This window comes from Myxine glutinosa, chromosome 2 (genome assembly GCF_964187855.1).
Source record: "Myxine glutinosa chromosome 2, kmMyxGlut1.1, whole genome shotgun sequence".
Taxonomy (NCBI): Eukaryota; Metazoa; Chordata; class Myxini; order Myxiniformes; family Myxinidae; genus Myxine; species Myxine glutinosa.
The window spans coordinates 104,434,698-104,455,084 of NC_136262.1; the positions used below are offsets into that span (position 1 = coordinate 104,434,698).

At 48.3% G+C, this 20,387-nt stretch overlaps 1 protein-coding gene across 11 annotated transcripts in view; it reads right to left on the bottom strand.

The window, feature by feature from the left end:
• Positions 1 to 20,387, bottom strand: part of LOC137421477 (dual specificity protein phosphatase 12) — a 30,403-nt gene that overhangs the window by 5,087 nt on the left and 4,929 nt on the right. For 6 of the 11 annotated variants that reach the window (XM_068107589.2, XM_068107592.2, XM_078771367.1 and 3 more), the window contains exons 3-5: positions 10,715 to 10,828; positions 8,794 to 8,912; positions 6,953 to 7,037 (exon numbers count right to left, since the gene is read on the bottom strand). In XM_068107589.2, the coding sequence (XP_067963690.1) occupies positions 6,953 to 7,037; positions 8,794 to 8,912; positions 10,715 to 10,828 (318 nt within the window). The remainder of the gene's footprint in view (positions 1 to 6,952; positions 7,038 to 8,793; positions 8,913 to 10,714; positions 10,829 to 20,387) is intronic. The other 5 variants (XR_013622332.1, XR_013622329.1, XR_013622330.1 and 2 more) reach the window with 1 other exon arrangement.

Consider the following 20,387-nt stretch of genomic DNA (forward strand, 5'->3'; position numbering starts at 1 on the left):
TGAACCAAAACCCTATGGGCCGGAAGGATACCATAGAGCCTATATAGACTGAACCAAAACCCTATGGGCTGGCACGATACCCTGCGGCCTATATAGACTGAACCAAAACCCTATGGGCCGGAAGGATACCATAGAGCCAATATAGACTGAACCAAAACCCTATGGGCCGGCAGGATACCATAGAGCCTATATAGACTGAACCAAAACCCTATGGGCCGGCAGAATACCATGGAGCCTATATAGACTGAACCAAAACCCTATGGGCTGGCACGATACCCTGCGGCCTATATAGACTGAACCAAAACCCTATGAGCCAGCAGGATACCCTAAAAAGAGCCTATATAGACTGAACCAAAACCCTAATGGCTGGTTTAAAAAAAACAAAAAACTTCACCTTGTCAGGAATTGGAGAAGGTGATGATATAGTTGTATACTTCCATTGGAGGACTATGTTACTATGGCCCTTAGAAGACTTGCCAAAGCCCAAAGATAGCATATTACGAGGGCCGTCCCGAAAGTCATGAGCATGTTTTATTGTACAGTAAAGAAAAGGTAGATGTAAGAAAACTGATATTATCAATAACTAGCAATGGTACCCGCCCTATGGGCGGGGCTTCAATTGGGAGGCCCAAATGAAAAGGCTAAATATCAGAAATTGAAGGCTTTTTTTCTTTTAAACGATTTCTATAAACATCCGTTAAATCTCGATCGGTGCAGCCGTTTGTGCGGCACCCGGGAACATAACGTCATGCGGGAGCAAGTATCAGCAGGATGTGGCAGTGTGGGTGTCCACGTTTCTGATCCTCCTTCATGCCGAAGTAGCCCACCACTTCTCCCAGCATTCCGCTCTTCAGATCCGCCATGAAAGATTTAAGCTTGATACTGAAGACGTGTGCAGTTAGTCCTCCCGATGTCGTATGTACTCCCGATATGTGTTTCCTTCATTGTAAAAACTTCCAAATCAACAGTTAAAAGGATTTTGAGCCGATAGCTGTTACGGCTTTGGCAAGATCGATGGAGACAGCGATCTGTTAGCGTATTCACCGCCCACATAGCTATGTGGAATTCTCTCATGTGGAGATTAAACTAATCGTGTTCACAATCGCTATGTCGTATGTACCCCCGATACGTGTTTCCTTCAGTTGAAATGGGTTAGAATTCTCTCAAGCAGGGATTCAACCCATGTCCTTATAAAAGGTCTTTGTCCGAGGTCACCGAGTCCGATCGGTGCAGCCGTGCAGCGATCGGTGCAGCCGTTTGTGCAGCACCCGGGAAAGCAACATCGTCACAATGAACGTTATGCGAACGCGAATGTTATGCGAGAGTCCAAACATGAGAATGCTGGAGACCAAAGCTGAAATATTCACCAAATGTCCCACAGTGATCGATTCACTATGATCGTGATGATCGTGAATCGTGATCGACAATCGTGTTCACAATCGCTATGTCGTATGTACTCCCTCTCATTTCTTTCAATGAAACACGTATCATTTCTGATGATGGCCTCTGGCTGAAATGTTGGACTTCATAAGCTGTTGCCTTTTAACAAAACCTTGAGTTTATTTTTTGTGCTTTCGTATTCTCCCTTCTGCGGTTCTTGCAAACCTGGTGGTTGTGCCGGTGTTCCGTGCTCCTCCCCAAACCCCGGTCACGGTGTACCTCCAAGCCCAGAAAAGAGTTGTGTGTGTCAAAGATCAATGGTGAAACCACACCAATTGTTACCAAAAAACAAGTGTTGTATTAATGTCACACAAGAATAACAGCACAAGAACAATATTAATCAATTATACAACCAATGTTATATCATTCCTATGATGGTACCATCAGTTTCGTACAATATAACTCACTGTGCTCCAAGTGAGCGAAAAGAACATTCCCAAAGCCTCTGTCCCAGCATCAAGCCAAAGTCGATCCACGCTCCGGTGATCGTAAGAACGATGTCGTATCGAGACCAGAATCCCATTCGGCTGACAGTCACGCTGCCAAAGATGCGCAAAGGTGCCCTCAAGAGGCGACTGGGAAATCACACCTTCGGGTATGAACGTTCAACGGCTCCCAAACGGCGAACCGCAAATTCCCACTCGAAATCCACGTTACACACGCAAACCAGTTTAACGACTGGGTGCGGTGAAATGGCTGAAGCGAGGTGAAAAGCCTGGAGCAATGCGAAATCGGGAGCGAGGCAAAATGGCTGACGGGCCCGTACTGAAGGCGTACCTGCACTTCAACAACGATTCTTTTCAGAATCAACCGCAAAACCCGACACGCAGGTTTATCTGTCACAGCGATAACCACTCTGTCACCGGAATCCCTTCCCAGGAAACCCAAAGTTCGCTCGTGACCCCCCGTTCGCCAGCGTTTGCTCAAGACCTCAAAGCAGCTCAGCTTCTTCTCAACCTCACTTGCTCCGCTTCTCCTTCCTCCTCTGCTTCATCCGGTTTTCTCTCGATCCTGTTTCCGGTTTCTTTTAAAACATAATTTTTTTTACCTTTTGCAAACAGTTATCTCCATTTCACTGAAACGATAACAATAACAGTACATGGAACCAAAAATGCTTACATTGAATGAAAACCACAACGATGGAAGTGACGAATCCGTAACAGCCGGCAAGATAATTTCCCAACCTGGTTTTGCTGTTCATTTACATTCGCCATGTCAATCTGAATTCCAATTTGTTTCTCAAGAATGTACAACTTGGTTTTTATTTTTACAAGGACTGGATAAACGTTAAGGTAACTGCACTGTTCTAGAAATCTTTGCAAATTTATTGAAAATCTCTGGAGCTCTCGTCAGAGTGTCATCGTGCCAGAGTTGGGAAATCGTGCCAGATAATCCAGTTGGGATTCCAGTTGTGCCATATTTTGGGATTTTTTTTCAGTTGGGATTCACACATTCACACATTCAGTTTGGGATTCACACAAAAATCCATAATTCCAGTTGGGAAATCGTGCCAGAAATCAAACCAGATAATCAAATCGTGCCAGAGTGACCATCGGGTTCTTGGTCACCTCTCTTACAAAGGCCCTTCTCCCCCGATTGCTCAGTTTGACCGGGTGGCTAGCTCTAGGAAGAGTCCTGGTTGTTCCAAACTTCTTCCATTTAGGAATTATGGAGGCCACTGTGCTCTTGGGAACCTTCAATGCAGCAGAATTTTTTTGTAGGCTTCCCCAGATCGGTGCCTCGACACAAGCCTGTCTCTGAGCTCTGCAGGCAGTTCCTTCGACCTCATGGCTTGGTTTTTGCTCTGATATGCATTGTCAGCTGTGAGACCTTATATAGACAGGTGTGTGCCTTTCCAAATCATGTCCAATCAACTGAATTTACCACAGGTGGACTTCAATCAAGGTGTATAAGCATCTCAAAGATGATCAAGATAAATGGGAGGCACCTGAGCTAAATTTCAAGTGTCATAGCAAAGGGTCTGAATACTTATGTCAATGTGATATTTCAGTTTTTTCTTTTTAATAAATTTGCAAAACTTTTTAAAATCCTGTTTTCTCTTTGTCATTATGGGGAATTGAGTGTAGATTGATGAGGGAAAAAATGAATTTAAACGATTTCAGCAAAAGGCTGCAACACAACAAAATGTGAAAAAAGTGAAGGGGTCTGAATACTTTCTGAATGCACCGTACTTCGACCTGCCAAGCCCTTTGCCGCAACTGCTCAATTCTAATCCGATGTATGCTGATCCGTGGAGATCAGCTTGTCTTCTTATATCTACCCCCCAGAGGTATTCATATCTGCTGAACTTCCTCGGCTATTTGTTGGGCCTGCCTGTAGGACATTGTACTTCTCGTGTTACCTTAACGGCGACATTTTGTTTGATTCACATGCCATTACGAGGAGGTGATCAGCATGCTAACCAGCGTCAGCTTTCGGAGATTATTGTGGTGGAACCCCTCCTGACCTTCAATCAAATCATCCTTCCAAATTATATTTCATCCTTCAATCAAATCGTGTTTTCTATATTTGATGATCCTTTTAACAGTCGCTTTGGACGTTTACCCAAAAGGGAAAACTTTTATGGAGGACATGGTGATTGTGAATATGACAGCTCTGAAGAGGTCTTTGGCTTAGCATATCACCAAAATGGCGGCCGTATGATTTTTCAGGTTACAATTGTGGATGGAGTCACGCCAGCTTTCAAACGGTGGAAAGAAGCGTTACACACGGACGGACATAGAACTGTATTATATATTAAACAAGAAAGAGCAATCAGATATTGCAGAAACTCGTCAGGATGGCACCTATGGCATTATCATAAACAAATGTTATTCCACATGGAGAGGTCTTTACAATGAGCCATGTCTCAAATTTTTTTCTATGCAGTGCTTTCAGAGATATATACTGAGACGCAATAGAAACTTATCACCTTTTCGATCTTAAATTACCAGTAATCACAATGCACAAATGTAATATGTGCACTTCTTTTGGCAAGTCAGTGTACCCCCTACAGACAAATCGGTCACACATGGTCACGTCACTTTTGAGTCGTTCTCTTCATGGCCCAGGTGCGTAACACTTGCTTTGACCATTAGCGATTGCTCAAGGGGTATGTGATGATTTTAATTAGCAGCACGTGATGTCTGGATATTGGCCTGAAAACGCCAGTGCAAAATGAACATTTCTGTCAACATGCCACGATTGTCAAGTCATCAACCGCAGCGTGCCCTGGGCATGCTGGAATGCGGGCTGAGCTACCGTGAGGTGGCACGTCGCATTGGGTGCACACACCAGACGATAGCGAACCTGGTGCACAGAAACACCCTCTACAACTTTGCTGATGAAATTGTTGTGTCCAAATTGTTGTGTTGTCTTATTTTGAACCATGACAATTTTATGCTATTCCAAAACAAGTGGTAAGTTTCTATTGCGTCTCAGTATAGAAGTGCAAAGATTTTCGATTTTTCTAAGATGGCGCCCATACCACATGACCTATGACGTCATACTTATCATTGAAAAATTATACAGGTGGAGTTGCACCTATGGTGAAAATTTCCTGTCAATCGGACCAACAGTTGCAGAGAAAATCATATTTATTCTGTGTGGACAAACAAACAAACACAAACAAACAGACAGACAAACAAACAGACAGACAAACAAACAGACAGACAAACAAACAGACGGACTCAAATGCAATACCCTCTCCTATGGCGAGGGGAATAAAAGAAGATTGTTTGCTAACTTTATCTTTCTGTCTCCAATCATTTGTTGGTTTCAACCATAAAACAATACCAGGGAACACCATTGGCCTTTTATCTTTTCTGCTGAGGTGGCTTCCGGGTTACCAGTGTATCAACACATTGTTCACCGAGATCGACATGTCACAATACATACATATCCATATTGATTCATTTCCAAGTATGCAGTCTCCAAAAATTTGGAATTTCACCATGTTACTAGCACACAATGCCATCCTCTTTCAAAAGCAAAATACCATATTTGAAATCCATAACAATCATAACTTTTTTTTTTTTTTTTTGTATACAAGATCGAGGCTCGTGAAAGAGCTAACATTAATCACACAAAAAGACAAACCGACACACAAAACACAAAAAACAAGGGGAGCGGCAGACAAGATGGGGAGAGAGGGGGAAGGACACAAACACAACATTTGAGAGCAGGGACATCGGGAGGACTTGGGGGGAGGTGGGAGAGGAATAAAACATATGAACACTGCAAGGACTCTGGGGTGAATTACCGGGGGTATAAAAGATCAAGGTTTTCGATGGGGGAAGATAAGAGATGGTGGTGAACAGCTGTTTTAAAGACCTGGAGGGAGGAGTGGGATTGAAGGGAGTGGGGGAGTTTGTTCCAGAGGTGGGAGAAAAGGGGAATGAAAGAGTGAAGGTGAGCAGAGAGCCTAGATTTTGGCAGTTTAACCATCAGAGGGTTGCTGGCAGATCTTGTGCGACCTGAAGGAATATTGGGGGGACAGAGCACAGAGAGAGCTGGGGGAGCAAGGCCGGAGAGGAGTCGGTAGAAGACAGAAAGACCACCAACCTGCCTGCGGTGAGTGAGTGAAAGGCCCTCGGAGTCGACTACATCGCAGGAGATTCCAATGATTCTGAAAGCTTTGGCCTCAACAGCGTGAAGCCGAGCAAGGTGTGAGGCAGGAGCACCAGCCCAGAGGGGGGAACAGTATTCCATTGAGCTGCGGATGAAAGCCTTGTATGTGGTGAGGAGCTCAGGTGTGCCAAGGAAGGACTTCGCACGACGGAGGATGCCCAGTCGGCGACTGGCTTTGGAGGCCAGCATGGAAATGTGGTTTTCACAAGAAAGATCATGGCAGATAGTGAGATCCAAAAGCTTGAGCGACAGTACTTCTTGGAGAGGATTGTTGAGAAAGTAGATGGGAGGGTTGTCCAGTCGGTCCTTTCGGAGAGACATAGTCAGAGTGTGAGATTTGTCAGGATTGAAAGACATGTTCCACTTCTTTGACCAGTCTGTGATTTTGTCCAGGTCTGCAGAGAGTGAGGAGGCTGCAGACTGCCGATCTGAGGGATGAGGAATGGAGCGGCAGATAGTGGAGTCATCAGCAAAGAGATAGAGAGGATTTTCCAGAGAGTCGGAGAGATCATTGATGAAGACCAGAAATAGCACAGGGCCCAGAACACTACCTTGGGGAACAAGGGGAACAACAACTTAGAGTACAAGAGTACCTGTACTCAAGGAGTCTCATGATAAGTGTAGTCAGGGAACCAGATAGTATAGGGTTGTTGTTAGATAGTACAAGATACAATCTGAATCATCTTCATGACAGTTTTATGCATATGTGTCACATACAAGTGTCAGTGCCAATCTCCTCAAAGTGAGAAATGAGTATCCTCTTAATGATTGCACATCTACTATTACAATAAAAATACTTGCATAAAATTAAACACAATGCACAATTTAAGTCGATTTCAGTCATAAAATGCAACAAAACAGTGCAACGTCAAATACGATGTACCTACAACGTCGACATCTGTACAATCCTTCAGTAGATGTTGTTGCAGGGTCCTCAGCAAAACAACCTTGTGGGAGTTCTTTGGGAGCTTAGGAACAGCAAATAAAAATATGTTGGCATGCATTCTGAGCTATTTTACTCTTTTTAAAACAAGAATGAATAATATGACATGTAATAAAAACAAAAGAGTTTCTTAACATGAGAAAGAAAAAAACAAGTACAGATACATTCAAAGTACACCGCCCCCATGACAAATAAATAAATAACATCCTCCAGCATGTGGCATTGTCAGGGCACCCGGCGATACTGCCGTGCAGCACATAGAGACGGTATTGGGAGGGAGAGGTATACAATTACTGATCGATTAATTGCATAACTAAAATCAATAAACAATAATCGTTAAATAATTTCTTAATCAATTGGCTAATATCATACCTCAACAACCAGTGTTTCATCCGAAGCTGCAAATTTTTGAAAATTAATTGAATAAGTCATTAATCGAACAAAATTAATTGATTAACTGATTCATTGATTAATCAATAAATAATGAATCGATTAATTGATTAGTCAATAAATCAAAAATAACCTTTATAGCCACATCACTTGGTCACTGTCGTGTCCGAATATCAGCTTCCAAGCTCAAAAGGTGCCTGAGATATTGCCCAGATGAGAAATGAAATAAATATGTGATTAATACCGAAAATAAATAAATATTAATCATACAATAATTAAATTATTAATCAATTGGCTAATAGAATACCTAAACCATCACCGTTTCACCCAAATCTGTAACTTAAAAAAAATTATAGTCATTAATCGAATAATTAAATAATTCATCGATAAATTAATTAATCAATAAATCGAAAATATCCTTTACAGCCAAATCACTTGGTCATTGTCATGTCCAAATATCAGCTTCCTAGCTGAGATATTGCCCAGATGAGAAAGGAAATAAATAAGTGATTAATACCAAAAATAAATAAATATTAATCATACAATAATTAAATTATTAATCAATTGGCTAATAGAATACCTAAACCATCACCGTTTCACCCAAATCTGTAACTTAAAAAAAATTATAAAGTCATTAATCGAATAATTAAATAATTCACCGATAAATTAATTAATCAATAAATCGAAAATATCCTTTACAGCCAAATCACTTGGTCATTGTCATGTCCAAATATCAGCTTCCTAGCTCAAACGGTGCCTGAAATATTGGCCAGATGAGAAAGGAAATAAATAAGTACTTAATAAATGGATAATAATTGAGTAATTAATAAAAAATAAAAAATACTGTTTTTGCCAAAGCACTTGCTCACTATTGTGCCAAAATTTCAGCTTCCTAGCTCAAAGGATGGCTGAGATAACGCCCGGACAAACAAACAAACAAACAAGACGACGTCATGCAGAGCATGATACTTGCAAAATCCACCCCCTCCCCCCAAAAAGGTTGCCATTGATCCATCAAATTGTCCATTTCATCAAGATTAAAATTGATGATCTTGATCAAAGCTCGGGTTAATAGGATGAAAAGTGACGATTTTAGATCGACAGACAGACAGAATAACAAACGCAACCGACCAATGTACTTGAAAAAATCTTCGTTTTTGCAAGTAACAAACAAGAAAACAAGAAAGAAACTGTAATGACAACTAAGTACTCCCTTTCAGCACGCATCATCGCCAGGCCCCCTTTGGTGCCTGGCGATGATGTCATGTTTGGGCCTGGAGATTGAATAGGAAAGGAGTGGTGTACAACAAATAGGGAAGGAGAAAAAGACCATAAAAGGCTACGTTGACTGGGAGATGTAAACATAACACTTGAGTGAACAACACACTTACTGCTGCCTGGAGGAACCAAGGTCTGCAGACGATGCTGTCGGACAATGGGCAGAGAAAGTTGGAACTTGCATCCTGTTGACTCCATCACCTTTAGTTGCGAGATGAATCCAGCATTCGGCCTGCACAAATTGCCCCATATCAATAACGCTCACAAATTTTGGTATTAGGCTGGCGTTACATACGTCACATATGTTATGGCTTACGTTACATACGTACTCTTTTGACTCACATTTGTTGATTTATGGTTATGTCAATCAGATGTGATGCACATGTTTACAATATCTGTTTTACATAAACCAATGCATGTGCTTAGTAGGCCATAAATATATTGTCACATTCAACATAGACCAAATGTGTCTGTCTGATGAGCGAACAGGAAGAAGAGAACTGTAGACATACATGCTTCAAAAGCATATTCCCAGTCTTGTGCCAATCGTAGGGACAAATATCTAGTGGGATAATCAAAGAAGAAGAACAAAGCTCCAGCATTGTAAACGTGCATTTTTATTTTTATAAACAGAGGGGCTACCCGGCACTACCGAGCCAGGTGAGTTTTTCCCGGCGGCGCTTTCGGGACGTGTGGACATTGAAATGCTATGGAGTTACCTGATGGTGGTTACCTTTTGCCTGTGGGCTGGCGGTAGCACTGCCTGACCGAACAACCCAATATACATTTTATAGCGGCCTTTGGTGGCCTCAAAACGATAATCAAGGCCAATACGTGGTAGCTTAAAACCTTGCGCAGACTCTGAAATATATACACCCAAAGGTTGGGGCCTGTTTCAACATTTTCAATGCACAACACTGACACAGTTGTTCCCGTGCAGTGCTGGGTAGCCCACCCAAGCTGGATCACCCAATCAAGATCGGGTTATTTAGACTTTGGTGAACCATCAAGAAAATTGATGTTTAAAGCAGTAGAAAAAATTAACCCGAGAGTGCAATCTGCAATGATGGGCCAAATGGCCTCATTTCCTTGTTTGAGGTCAGTTTCTTGATTTTCAGATGTACAAATACATACAAACAGAGAATAACCTTGTGGGGGGAGAGGAAGTTGTGCCCATGACCTAAGCCTGGGTAACCCGAGCATGTATGCAAAATCTTGTGGAGATTGGCCCAGCCGGTTCCCCCCCACCCCCCCCCCCCCCGAATGATTTTCAGACCTCCGCAAACACGGACAGATAATGTCTTTGCCCAGATTCTGAAGTACCTTCACCAAAAATTTGTGGCCTCTACGTGCTACAATTCAGCAGTGAACGAATAATGTGGAAACGCACAAACACACAAACACTTGAAAATATTTCCAAGGTAAACAGAAGTTACATCACCACACTCTGGCATTGTAGTTATGAGGAGTGCTCTGAGTTTCGGAGATCAGCAGTTAGATTCCAACTCTAGCCGAGTCATACCAAGTACTTTAAAAACGTCGTTACGTGCTATAAAAAACGCCTTCCTCATTTGTCACTCAATATTTAGAGGATAGAGCATGGAGAAACCCCATGGGGCAACCTCTTGGGGTGGAGATTTCAACCTCAAGGTGCCCCACAAGGCAACCTCAAAGTTGAGAGAAAGGCGCATCCACGACGACGCACAGCTGGCACAAGGTGTGTTCCGTCCAGAAAGTAACTTCCCCAAATTCAAAAGCCATGTTTGTCTGATATCATGTCCTGGTTTGTCTGCTGTCTCTGTGTGTGAGTATGTGATTTGTGTGTGACAGCTCTTCCATAAGATTTCGAAACCGTACAGAGAGAGATAGAGAAAGAGAAAAAAAACAACCTTTCCTTATCACTTCCTCACCAACGAGCTCAGCTTCAATCCTCCATTTTGAACTTGAGTTTCTCATTATTTTTTCATCAACTTTCAACTTAATCTTCCTGTCATCATTTTCAATTGCCCCAGCCAACGCACATAGTGCACTCACTCAGCATCTGGTCGCTGCATCCTTAGCTGCTGCAAAGCCGTGGGGAGTGACACGTTCTCAGAAAACATCAACCAAGCTGCGATGACAGCTGGAGCACGGCTCACTCCACTCTCACTGCAAAACAATTACACAGAAGCCTTGGGTTAAAAACATTTTCCAGCCAAACAAACAAGCCTTTGAATCCTATTCCTTAAACTTTTGTTTGTTGTTCTTTAACGGCCACTATTATGTCACCTTGTGGGGTCGGCCGGGGGAAGCTTGGCCCAAGTCTCACACGAACTGGCCTGGCCTGGCCTGAAATTCGCTTAATTAGGGGAGGAATTTGGGATTTGGCCATGGTGCCGGCGATATTCACCGACTCTTTGCGAAGGACACCATGGGATCTTTAACGTTCACCAACCCATGCTGGCAGACGGAACCCCCAGTTTAACGTCCATCCGAGGGACGGCACACACATTGATGAATCGCCCTGCATATGAAACACTGAATTGACAGCTCATAGCTGGGCCGGGATTCAAACCCAGGCAAGACAGCTTAAAGGCAAGAATCCTATTATTTAAACCAGTGGTTGAAATCTCATGTTGGAGGTTGCACATATATAATGAATTAAAAGGACATTTATAGACAATGGAAAAAGTAACATTGTATAAAGGTTTTGAACCTCGGGTCACAACATCATATTGTTATGAATTTGGTAGAGCAACATCTAGAGCTAGGTAGATCTGAATAGGTAGGTATTCGGCTGTCGTGACAGGGACTCTACATGTAATAAGTTCTTGATGTTTAGGCGTTTGTCGGGGTAAGATGTATGGTTGTGGACCTACCTGGAGGTTCGAGTGTTAAATAGTGAGGGATTAAAGGTAACGCCCCTGTGAGTCTCACCTAGTAGTCAAACCTTTGTCCATTATGGCACTGCAAACCACATAAACATTAGTTAGGTCCTTAGCGCAACATTAAATAATTCCTTTCCCTGACAATGACTTCGTAATAAATGGACACCACCAGGCCAAAAACACCGCCACCGTTTACACCTCCAAGGCCTACACAAGGACCGCGGGGGTCGGTGAGCGAGAGTGGAGCATGCCGCAGAGGGCGTGGCCGGGGCGAGCCGGCGAGTTGGGAGGCTGTGATTGGCTGAGGAGTGCGCCAATGTGACGTCATCGGCGAGAGATATATGCGACGGTCGAACGCCATTTTTCGGACACACGGCAAGACACGGCAGCACACGCAGTTCGGAGCAGTTCGTTGGCAGTTGGCACCAAACAGTTGGCACTTGGGGCCAGCACTCCCAAAAGAGAGTCAAGTGGAGTTCGCTTGCTTTGTGCAGCTTACGTTGGACCTTTGGTGCACGGGCCTGGTGGAGATCGACCTCGTGTGGAGCTGCTGGCCACGCGTCGGACGCGTGGTGCTTGGAGCGAGGCCTTGTGGAACTTGGAGCGAAAGGACCTCGTGGTGTGCGATCGGGGACGACAAGGACGAGATAAGGCCGTACCCGCGAATACACTGCATAAAGCAAAAAGACGTGTTATTTTCGTATTAACCTCCCTCGTTTTGTGTTTGCTGTCAGTCGTGTGGGGACGTCCCGATCTAGGATATTAGATTTACCGGCGGGCTTTTTCACTGGCTTTACTTTTCCATAATAAATCCTTATATTATTTTCTGTATATATCTGAACGCAGTTTTCCTGGGTGTTTGATTTTAGTAGATAAGGCGGCGGGCGGAGCTTTGCTGCGTGCGCCATTCCGCGCGTTTAACTTTGTGTTGAACTTGAATCCGCCATTGAGTTTTCGCCTCGGGAGTTAAAGTCTCGCAAATCGGTCATCCGTAACTGTGGTGTTAATCACAGTTGCGTAACAATATGCTATGGGTTCAGATGGGAACATCTTGCTTTTCCTTTTGATGTGCTCAGTCACTGCGAGCCCAGATTCAAATTTTAACTACGGTGGAGAGCATACCTATTCCGCGCAGAACAGTTTACGTCATGTGTCTCACGGATAGGCCGCATCTCCATCCGGACCTGAACCAAAATTCAATTGGCTTGTGCTTGTCACCTACCAAACTCATCCACAATGTTTCATCTGAATCCATCCACAATTCTTTGAGATATTGTGCTATATAATCGATTTGGCCCTCTCAATGGCGAAGAATCACTTTGAAAAATCTCATATCCGGATTCGGATTTTCACCAAAATCTAACCAGTTCGTTCTTGTCACACACCCAACCTGTCCACCGAGTTTTGTCCAAGTTCGTCCACAACTTTTTGAGATATCGTGCTGTACAGTATATAGTTTATGGCCTCATCTCCCAATGGTGAAGAATCACTTTAAAACATTCTCGGATCAAGATCTTCACCAAAATCTAACCAATTCGCCTGTGCCACCTGCCTAACATGTCCAGCAAATTTCATACGAATCCGTCCATAACTTTTTGAGATATCCTGCTCCCAGACAGACAGACAAACGGGTGAAAACATAATCTCCATCCACCTTCGGTGGTCGAGGTAACTAGAAAATATAATTTGAGATGAAAAATTAAGTCACAAGAGAGATAAGTGGAAGAAAGAAAACACCACTGCTTCCAACTCGAGTTATGACCGGCAAAATATTTTCAAAAGCACACGATCTTTGACCTATTGAACCCAAAATTGAATCAGTTCATCTTTGTATTACAATTCATACTTTTGCCAATTTTGGTCAAAATCCCTTCAGTAGTTTACAACTATGAGCCTGGTGTTGGCTTAGCGGTTAGGGTGCCGGCTTGGGATCCTAGGATCCTGGGTTCGAATCCCGGTCGATCGCTGAATTAACGCCAGGGGGGTTGACTCAGCCTGTCATCCTTCCGAGGTCGGCAAACTGAGTACCAGCTTGCTGGGATGAATGATCCCGGTTGAAATACCCGTTGATGAAATACCCAGATTTAGAATAGGTACACCGTATCCCTGAGCATCGTGAGAGGCGATTAAGGGTTGGCGTCAGGAAGGACATCCGGCCATAAAAAAAAACATTGCCTCATATAGGGACCCATGATTGTCATGGGGCCCGCAAGGCTAACCCCCACTCTAGCGGGGAAAATGGCCTTAAAACGATCATTCATTCATATTCAGTTTACAACTGTGGTAACAAACTATAAAATCTGCTGCATTCAGCGTAAGGTCACATGACCTTTGATCCCAAAATAAATCAGTTAATCTTTGCATCATAGTGCATCATACTTGTACCAAATTTGGTCAAAACCATTTCAGAGGTTGACAAGTTATCACAGTAACAAACATTAGCTACGGGCACACGAATGGACAACCCAAATAAATAATGTCTCCAGCGCCTTCGGCTGCAGAAGTAAAAAGTAGCCAAAAATGCCAAATCATGACTTGTACCTCATCATTTGTTTGATGTATTTTATGTAATTAAATTGTTCGGGGTTACCATCTGAACCCATGGCTCAGTACGCTGGGATCAAAGCTTTAAAGTCACATCTGCTATGTTGTTCTGTTTGTTGTCCAGGAATGTCCTTGCGTAAATTAAATTTTAAAAATACCTATATATACATCCATCAACATTATTGAATGAGCAGAACAAGGGAAAATGTATTAGCAGCACAGCATGGGAGAACTGCAGACGGGTGGGGAAAGGGTCTGAAGACGTGTAATGAAGCTCAGTTAGTGGAAGTGGGAGAAACCTTGAGAGGGCCGCAGCTTTGAAATCATATTGAGAACAGCTTAATATCTCAAGAATACAGGTTACAATTGATGTCAAAGCAGAATGATTTATCCTAACATGTAGGCCTGCATTTAAGAAGTATTCCAGCTACAATAAGTCTTCACCAATGCCAATAATACTGCAAAGGTGTTAACTGATAGGAATCCTTATTTCAAGGCTGACACCTCATATCTGTATTAATTAATCAAACAAACTAGAAGCACGCACTCCCTACGGGAGCTGCCAAGGGGGTCATACTATTATATTCATGATAAATACCACAGCAGAGTACCCACCCTATGGCCAATCTTGTTACAAACGTGCTACACGTTCTTCTGGCACATCCCTTATTTGGGCGATGTATAGGTATTAGACTGCTGCCTTGATCACTCCCCAAAATAAGAATAATGAAGCGAAAACACGCGTACTGCTCACATTATGGTTATATAGCTTGGATAATTCAAATTGCATCCACCCGAAAAGTTTGGTGAATTTGTTTTTATCAAAATTGGATGGAATCAAATGAAACTTGCACATGCACAACTCCAGAGTTTCCGACTTAATCACCGGAAGTTTCAGCTTCCAAGGTCAAATCCTCTCAGAGGAGTAGATGATAAATACATATACGTTTGCTCCATTATTTATATATATATATATATATATATATATATATATATATATATATATATATATATATATATATATATACTATTGTGGCGGACACGAAAGCTCACTGGCGTGATGACATCGTTCCGCGCGCCAAGTGGGCGGCGGCCACGCCCGAGGGGTAGGCGTGGCCGCGGGATATACACCGGGCGCGCAGCCCGGAATGCTCGTGTTACAGTGGAGCTCTTGAATAAAGACTCTTACAACTTACCGCGTTGCCCGCTTCCTCCTTGCTTACAAGCAGCGCGCGTAACACCGCGCTTCATTGGTGACCTCCGACGTTCTGGTCAGTCGTCACTGACCACCCGAACCCGCCACAGCCATGGCAACCAACGCGGTAGCGATAAAGCTCCCCGAGTTCTGGGAAGCTCAGGCGGAGATCTGGTTCCTGCAGGCCGAAGCCCAGTTCAGGCTTCGAGGCATCACGGCGGACGAGACACGCTACTGCCACGTGGTCGCCTCCCTCGGGGCCGGCACGGCCGCCCGCGTCGTGTCGGTCCTGAGGAACCCACCGGCCGACGACAGGAACGAGGCGATCAAGCGTCTCCTCCTCGCCACGTTCGGCCTCACGGGCCGATCGCCTCTTGGACCTCCCCGAGCTCGGTGACACGCGACCGTCGGTCCGAATGGACCATATGCTGTCGCTCATGGGCGACGAAACCCCGAACGCTCTATTCCGGGCGTTATTTCGACGCCAGCTGCCGGCACGAGTTCGCCTCGCGTTGGCCGGTTCTGCGACAACGGAACCCCGAGCGCTCGAGGCCGAGGCCGACAAGTTCTACGCGGCTTTGGACACGCAGGTGAGTTTCGGTGCGGCCGTAGCGGCTCCCGAGCCCGAAACTGCTGCGGGTGCCCACCCCTACTACGCGACGCACAGCGTAGCCGCTGGACCTCCTGCGGGTGCCCACCCCTACTCCGAGGGGCGCCTCGTGGCGGCCGCCACGCCTCGCCCACCACCAACGTGGAAACCGCGGCCTCTGGCTTCGCCGCAAACCTGGTGCCATTTCCACGCTTGGTTCGGCCACCAGGCTCGGCAATGTCGCCCGCCGTGCTCATTCGGCAGGTCGGGAAACGCCCGGGCCGGCCCTCGGTAGTGGCACTGAGCGCCGGCCAATTAAACAGCCTCCTGTACATAACGGACACCTTATCCGGGTGCCATTACCTGTGCGACACGGGAGTGCAGGTGAGTGTCGTTCCCGCCGGTACGTCCGACAAGCAGTCCGCGGGCCGGGGCCCCGCGCTGCTTGCTGCCAACGGTACGTCCATTCGCACATACGGAAAACGCTGCCTTCCTCTGCGGTTCGGAGGGCAGGTTTTCCGATGGTCGTTCGTGACTGCCGACGTGCCTATGGCACTGCTCGGCGCGGACTTCCTCTATGCATTGGCCTGTTGGTCGACGTAAAGCACAGAAGGCTTGTCCAGGCTGAGACGTTCAGCTCGCTCGCGTGCGCGCTGCCCGCCTCGTTGAGCAGCTCACGGAGCGGCTCATCGAGCGGCTCGCCGAGCGGCTTGCTGAGCGGTTCGGTTCCGGCCAGGTTCATCTGTACGCTTCCGGCAGCGGACGAATTCACCCGCCTCCTCGCCCGTTTCCCGGCCCTCACGCGGCCCACCTTCTCAGCAAGGACCGTCAAGCACGGGGTGGAACATCACATCCCCACCGCCGGGCCACCGGTCTACGCCCGGGCACGCCGCCTCGAGCCGACGAAGCTCGCGGTAGCCAAAGCCGAGTTTGCTACGCTGGAGCGGCTCGGCATCGTGCGGCGCTCCGAGAGTGCTTGGGCGTCGCCGCTCCACAATGTGCCCAAGCCCGGCGGGGGATGGCGACCGTTCGGGGACTACCGCCGTCTCAACGACGCCACCACCCCCGACCGCTACCCCGTCCCCCATATTCAGGACTTTTCCACCCGCTTGGCGGGCATGTCCTTCTTTTCGAAGGTGGACCTCATACGCGGTTACCACCAGGTCCCCGTCAGGCCGGAGGACATCCTGAAGACGGCTGTCATCATGCTGTTCGGTCTTTTCGAATTTCTTCGGATGCCCTTCGGTTTGAAGAATGCGGCTCAGGCGTTCCAGCGCCTCATGAACAGCGTCTTGCACGACTTGGATTTCGTCTACGTCTATCTGGATGATATCCTCGTCGCAAGCGCGTCCCGCGAAGAGCACCTCCACCATCTCCGCACGGTCTTCGAACGTCTGGGCCAGCATGGCCTGATCGTGAACCCCGCCAAGTGCCGGTTCAGTGTCACTGAAATCGACTTTTTGGGGCACCGCGTCACCAGGCACGGGGCCGTCCCCCTACCGGCCAAGGTGGAGGCGGTGAAGGGGTTTCCGCGCCCCCGCACGATCAGGGGGCTCCAGGAGTTCCTCGGCATGGTAAACTTTTACCATCGGTTCCTGCCCCACATCGCCCAGCTCCTGAGCCCCCTGCACGAGGCCCCCCGAGGGAAGCCGGGCAAAGGTGACATTACCTGGACCGAGCAGATGGACGCGGCGTTCGTGGGCGCGAAGCTCGCCTTGGCTAACGCCACCATGCTCGCGCACCCGGCACCCGATGCACCGATCGCCCTCACCACCGACGCCTCGGACTACGCGGTGGGTGCGGTGCATGAGCAATGGGTGCGTGGAGCTTGGCAACCGCTGGCGTTCTTCAGCCGGCAGCTTCGCCCGCCCGAACGCCGGTACAGTACCTTCGACCGCGAGTTGCTCGGGCTCCACCTGGCGGTCAGGCACTTCCGCCATCTGCTCGAGGGCCGTGCGTTCACGGCCTTCGTCGACCACAAGCCACTGGTGTTCACGATGGGCAAGGTCGCCGAGCCGTGGTCAGCCCGGCAGCAGCGTCACCTCTCGGCCGTGTCCGAATACACGACGGACATCCGGCACGTCGCGGGGAAGGACAACCCGGTGGCGGATTGCCTTTCCCGGTCCGTTGCCCACGCGGTCCACCTCGGCATCGACTATGCCCGGATGGCGGTGGACCAGGCCGCCGACCCCGACGTCCAGGCCTTGCGGACCGCCGTTAAGGGCCTCCGCGTCACCGAGGTGCCGTTCGACGGCGCGGGCACGACCCTCTGGTGCGACGTCTCCCTCGGGCGGCCTCGCCCCATCGTGCCCGCGGGCTGGCAGCGCCAGATTTTCGATGCCATCCACGGCCTGTCTCACCCGGGCACGAGGGCCTCCCAGAGGTTGATCGCCGACAAGTTTGTCTGGCATGGCCTCCGGAAGGCCGTCCGCGGCTGGGCCAGGACATGCCTCGCGTGCCAGCGCGCGAAGGTGCACCGACACACCCAGGCCCCATTGGCCCCATTTGCGGTGCCGGAACGTCGGTTTGACCACGTTCACGTGGACCTGGTGGGACCTCTGCCCCCCTCGCGGGGTTTCACCCACGTCCTGACCATGATGGACCGCACCACCCGGTGGCCGGAGGCCGTGCCTTTGGCGTCAACGACGGCGACGGACGTCGCGCAGGCGTTCATCGCCACCTGGGTCGCCCGGTTCGGCGCCCCCTCGGACATCCCGTCCGACCGCGGCCCCCAGTTCACCTCTAAGCTATGGGGGGTGGTCGCGCGGGGGCTCGGGGTCCAGCTGCACCGCACCACGGCCTACCACCCCCAGGCTAACGGCCTGTGCGAGCGGTTCCACCGCTCGTTGAAGGCCGCGCTCCGGGCGACCCTCCGCGACGGCGGCTGGGTCAACAGGCTCCCCTGGGTGCTGCTGGGCCTCCGGACGGCGCCCAAGGATGACCTGCGCGCATCCGCGGCGGAGTTGGTCTTCGGACAACCGCTGCGGGTGCCGGGCGAGTTCCTCCCCGACTCCACGGCACCATGGTCCGCGGCGCAGGAGCGCTCCGCGCTGCAGGAGACCGCCCAGAGGTTCGCCCCGGTGCCCACGGCGCACCACGGGCACCCACCTACACACGTCGCCCCGGAGCTTCGCACCGCGGTGTACGTCTTCGTCTGGCACGACGCCCACCGGACACCACTGCGGCCCCCGTACGACGGGCCTTTCCACGTGCTGGAGACCGGGGTGAAACATTTCACCTTGGACATCGGCGGCACTCCTGACCGTGTCTCCATAGACCGCCTCAAGCCGGCCCACCTCGACGTGGACAACCCACCGCCGGTGGCTCGGCCGCCGCGTCAGGGCCGCCCCCCGGCGGGCGGACCCCCGGCACCGCCTGGCCCTGACGGCACGCCGCCCCCCGAGCCTGCACCCATCCCGGGTGCAGCCGGAGGCATCCCAGCTGGCATCCCTGCACCCCGGACGCCGCCAGTCGCCAGAGGGCGCTTCGGCCGGTTCATCCGTTTGCCCCGCAAACTGGCCCTCCAGGTGCGCGGGAATTCTGGGGGGGCGCGTGTGGCGGACACGAAAGCTCACTGGCGTGATGACATCATTCCGCGCGCCAAGTGGGCGGCAGCCACGCCCGAGGGGTAGGCGTGGCCGCGGGATATACACCGGGTGCGCAGCCCGGAACGCTCCAGTGTTACAGTGGAGCTCTTGAATAAAGACTCTTACAACTTACCGCGTTGTCCGCTTCCTCCTTGCTTACAAGCAGCGCGCGTAACACCGCGCTTCACTATGCTATAATATTTCTTTACGTCTGGTAAGGCTCACGAGTTTTCCACGGCACGGCACGATAAGCTATTTAAAGATACTAGGGCATGCCCGTACTATATATATATCTAAAATTATATCCCCCCCCCTCTATTTACATGAAATGGTTTGGTCCATTTGCAAAGCCAAAGCGAACGGCTTGCGAGTACGGTGACAATCCCCCCCCTCTATTTACATGAAATGGTTTGGTCCATGAAATGGTTTGGTCCATTCGCAAAGCCAAAGCGAACGGCTTGCGAGTACGGTGACAATCCCCCCCCTCTATTTACATGAAATGGTTCGGTCCATTCGCAAAGCCAAAGCGAACGGCTTGCGTTACTTTTACTAATAGCTCGGTAACTACTTCTCCGATTAATATGAAACCTTGAAAAGGCACATCCTCGGGTCCCCAGCAATATACCTGGCAAGTTTCAAGTATATCGGACCCGTGGTTGTCGAGAAACAGCGGTCACAGACACACAGACACACACACACACACACACAGACACACACACATACACACAGAGATTACTGGAATTATAGATAGATTAACATGGTGTTTGTCCAAGGAGGAAACACCAACTGGACTTAGATTATTGTGTCGGCTGGACATAGATTTATTGAAGTTTGGATTTGAGGCGGTGTATAAACCCTTTATTATTCCTGCCGGGCTGGACTACAGAGGTAGCTGGCCTACACACACAATAAACATGTGAGATGA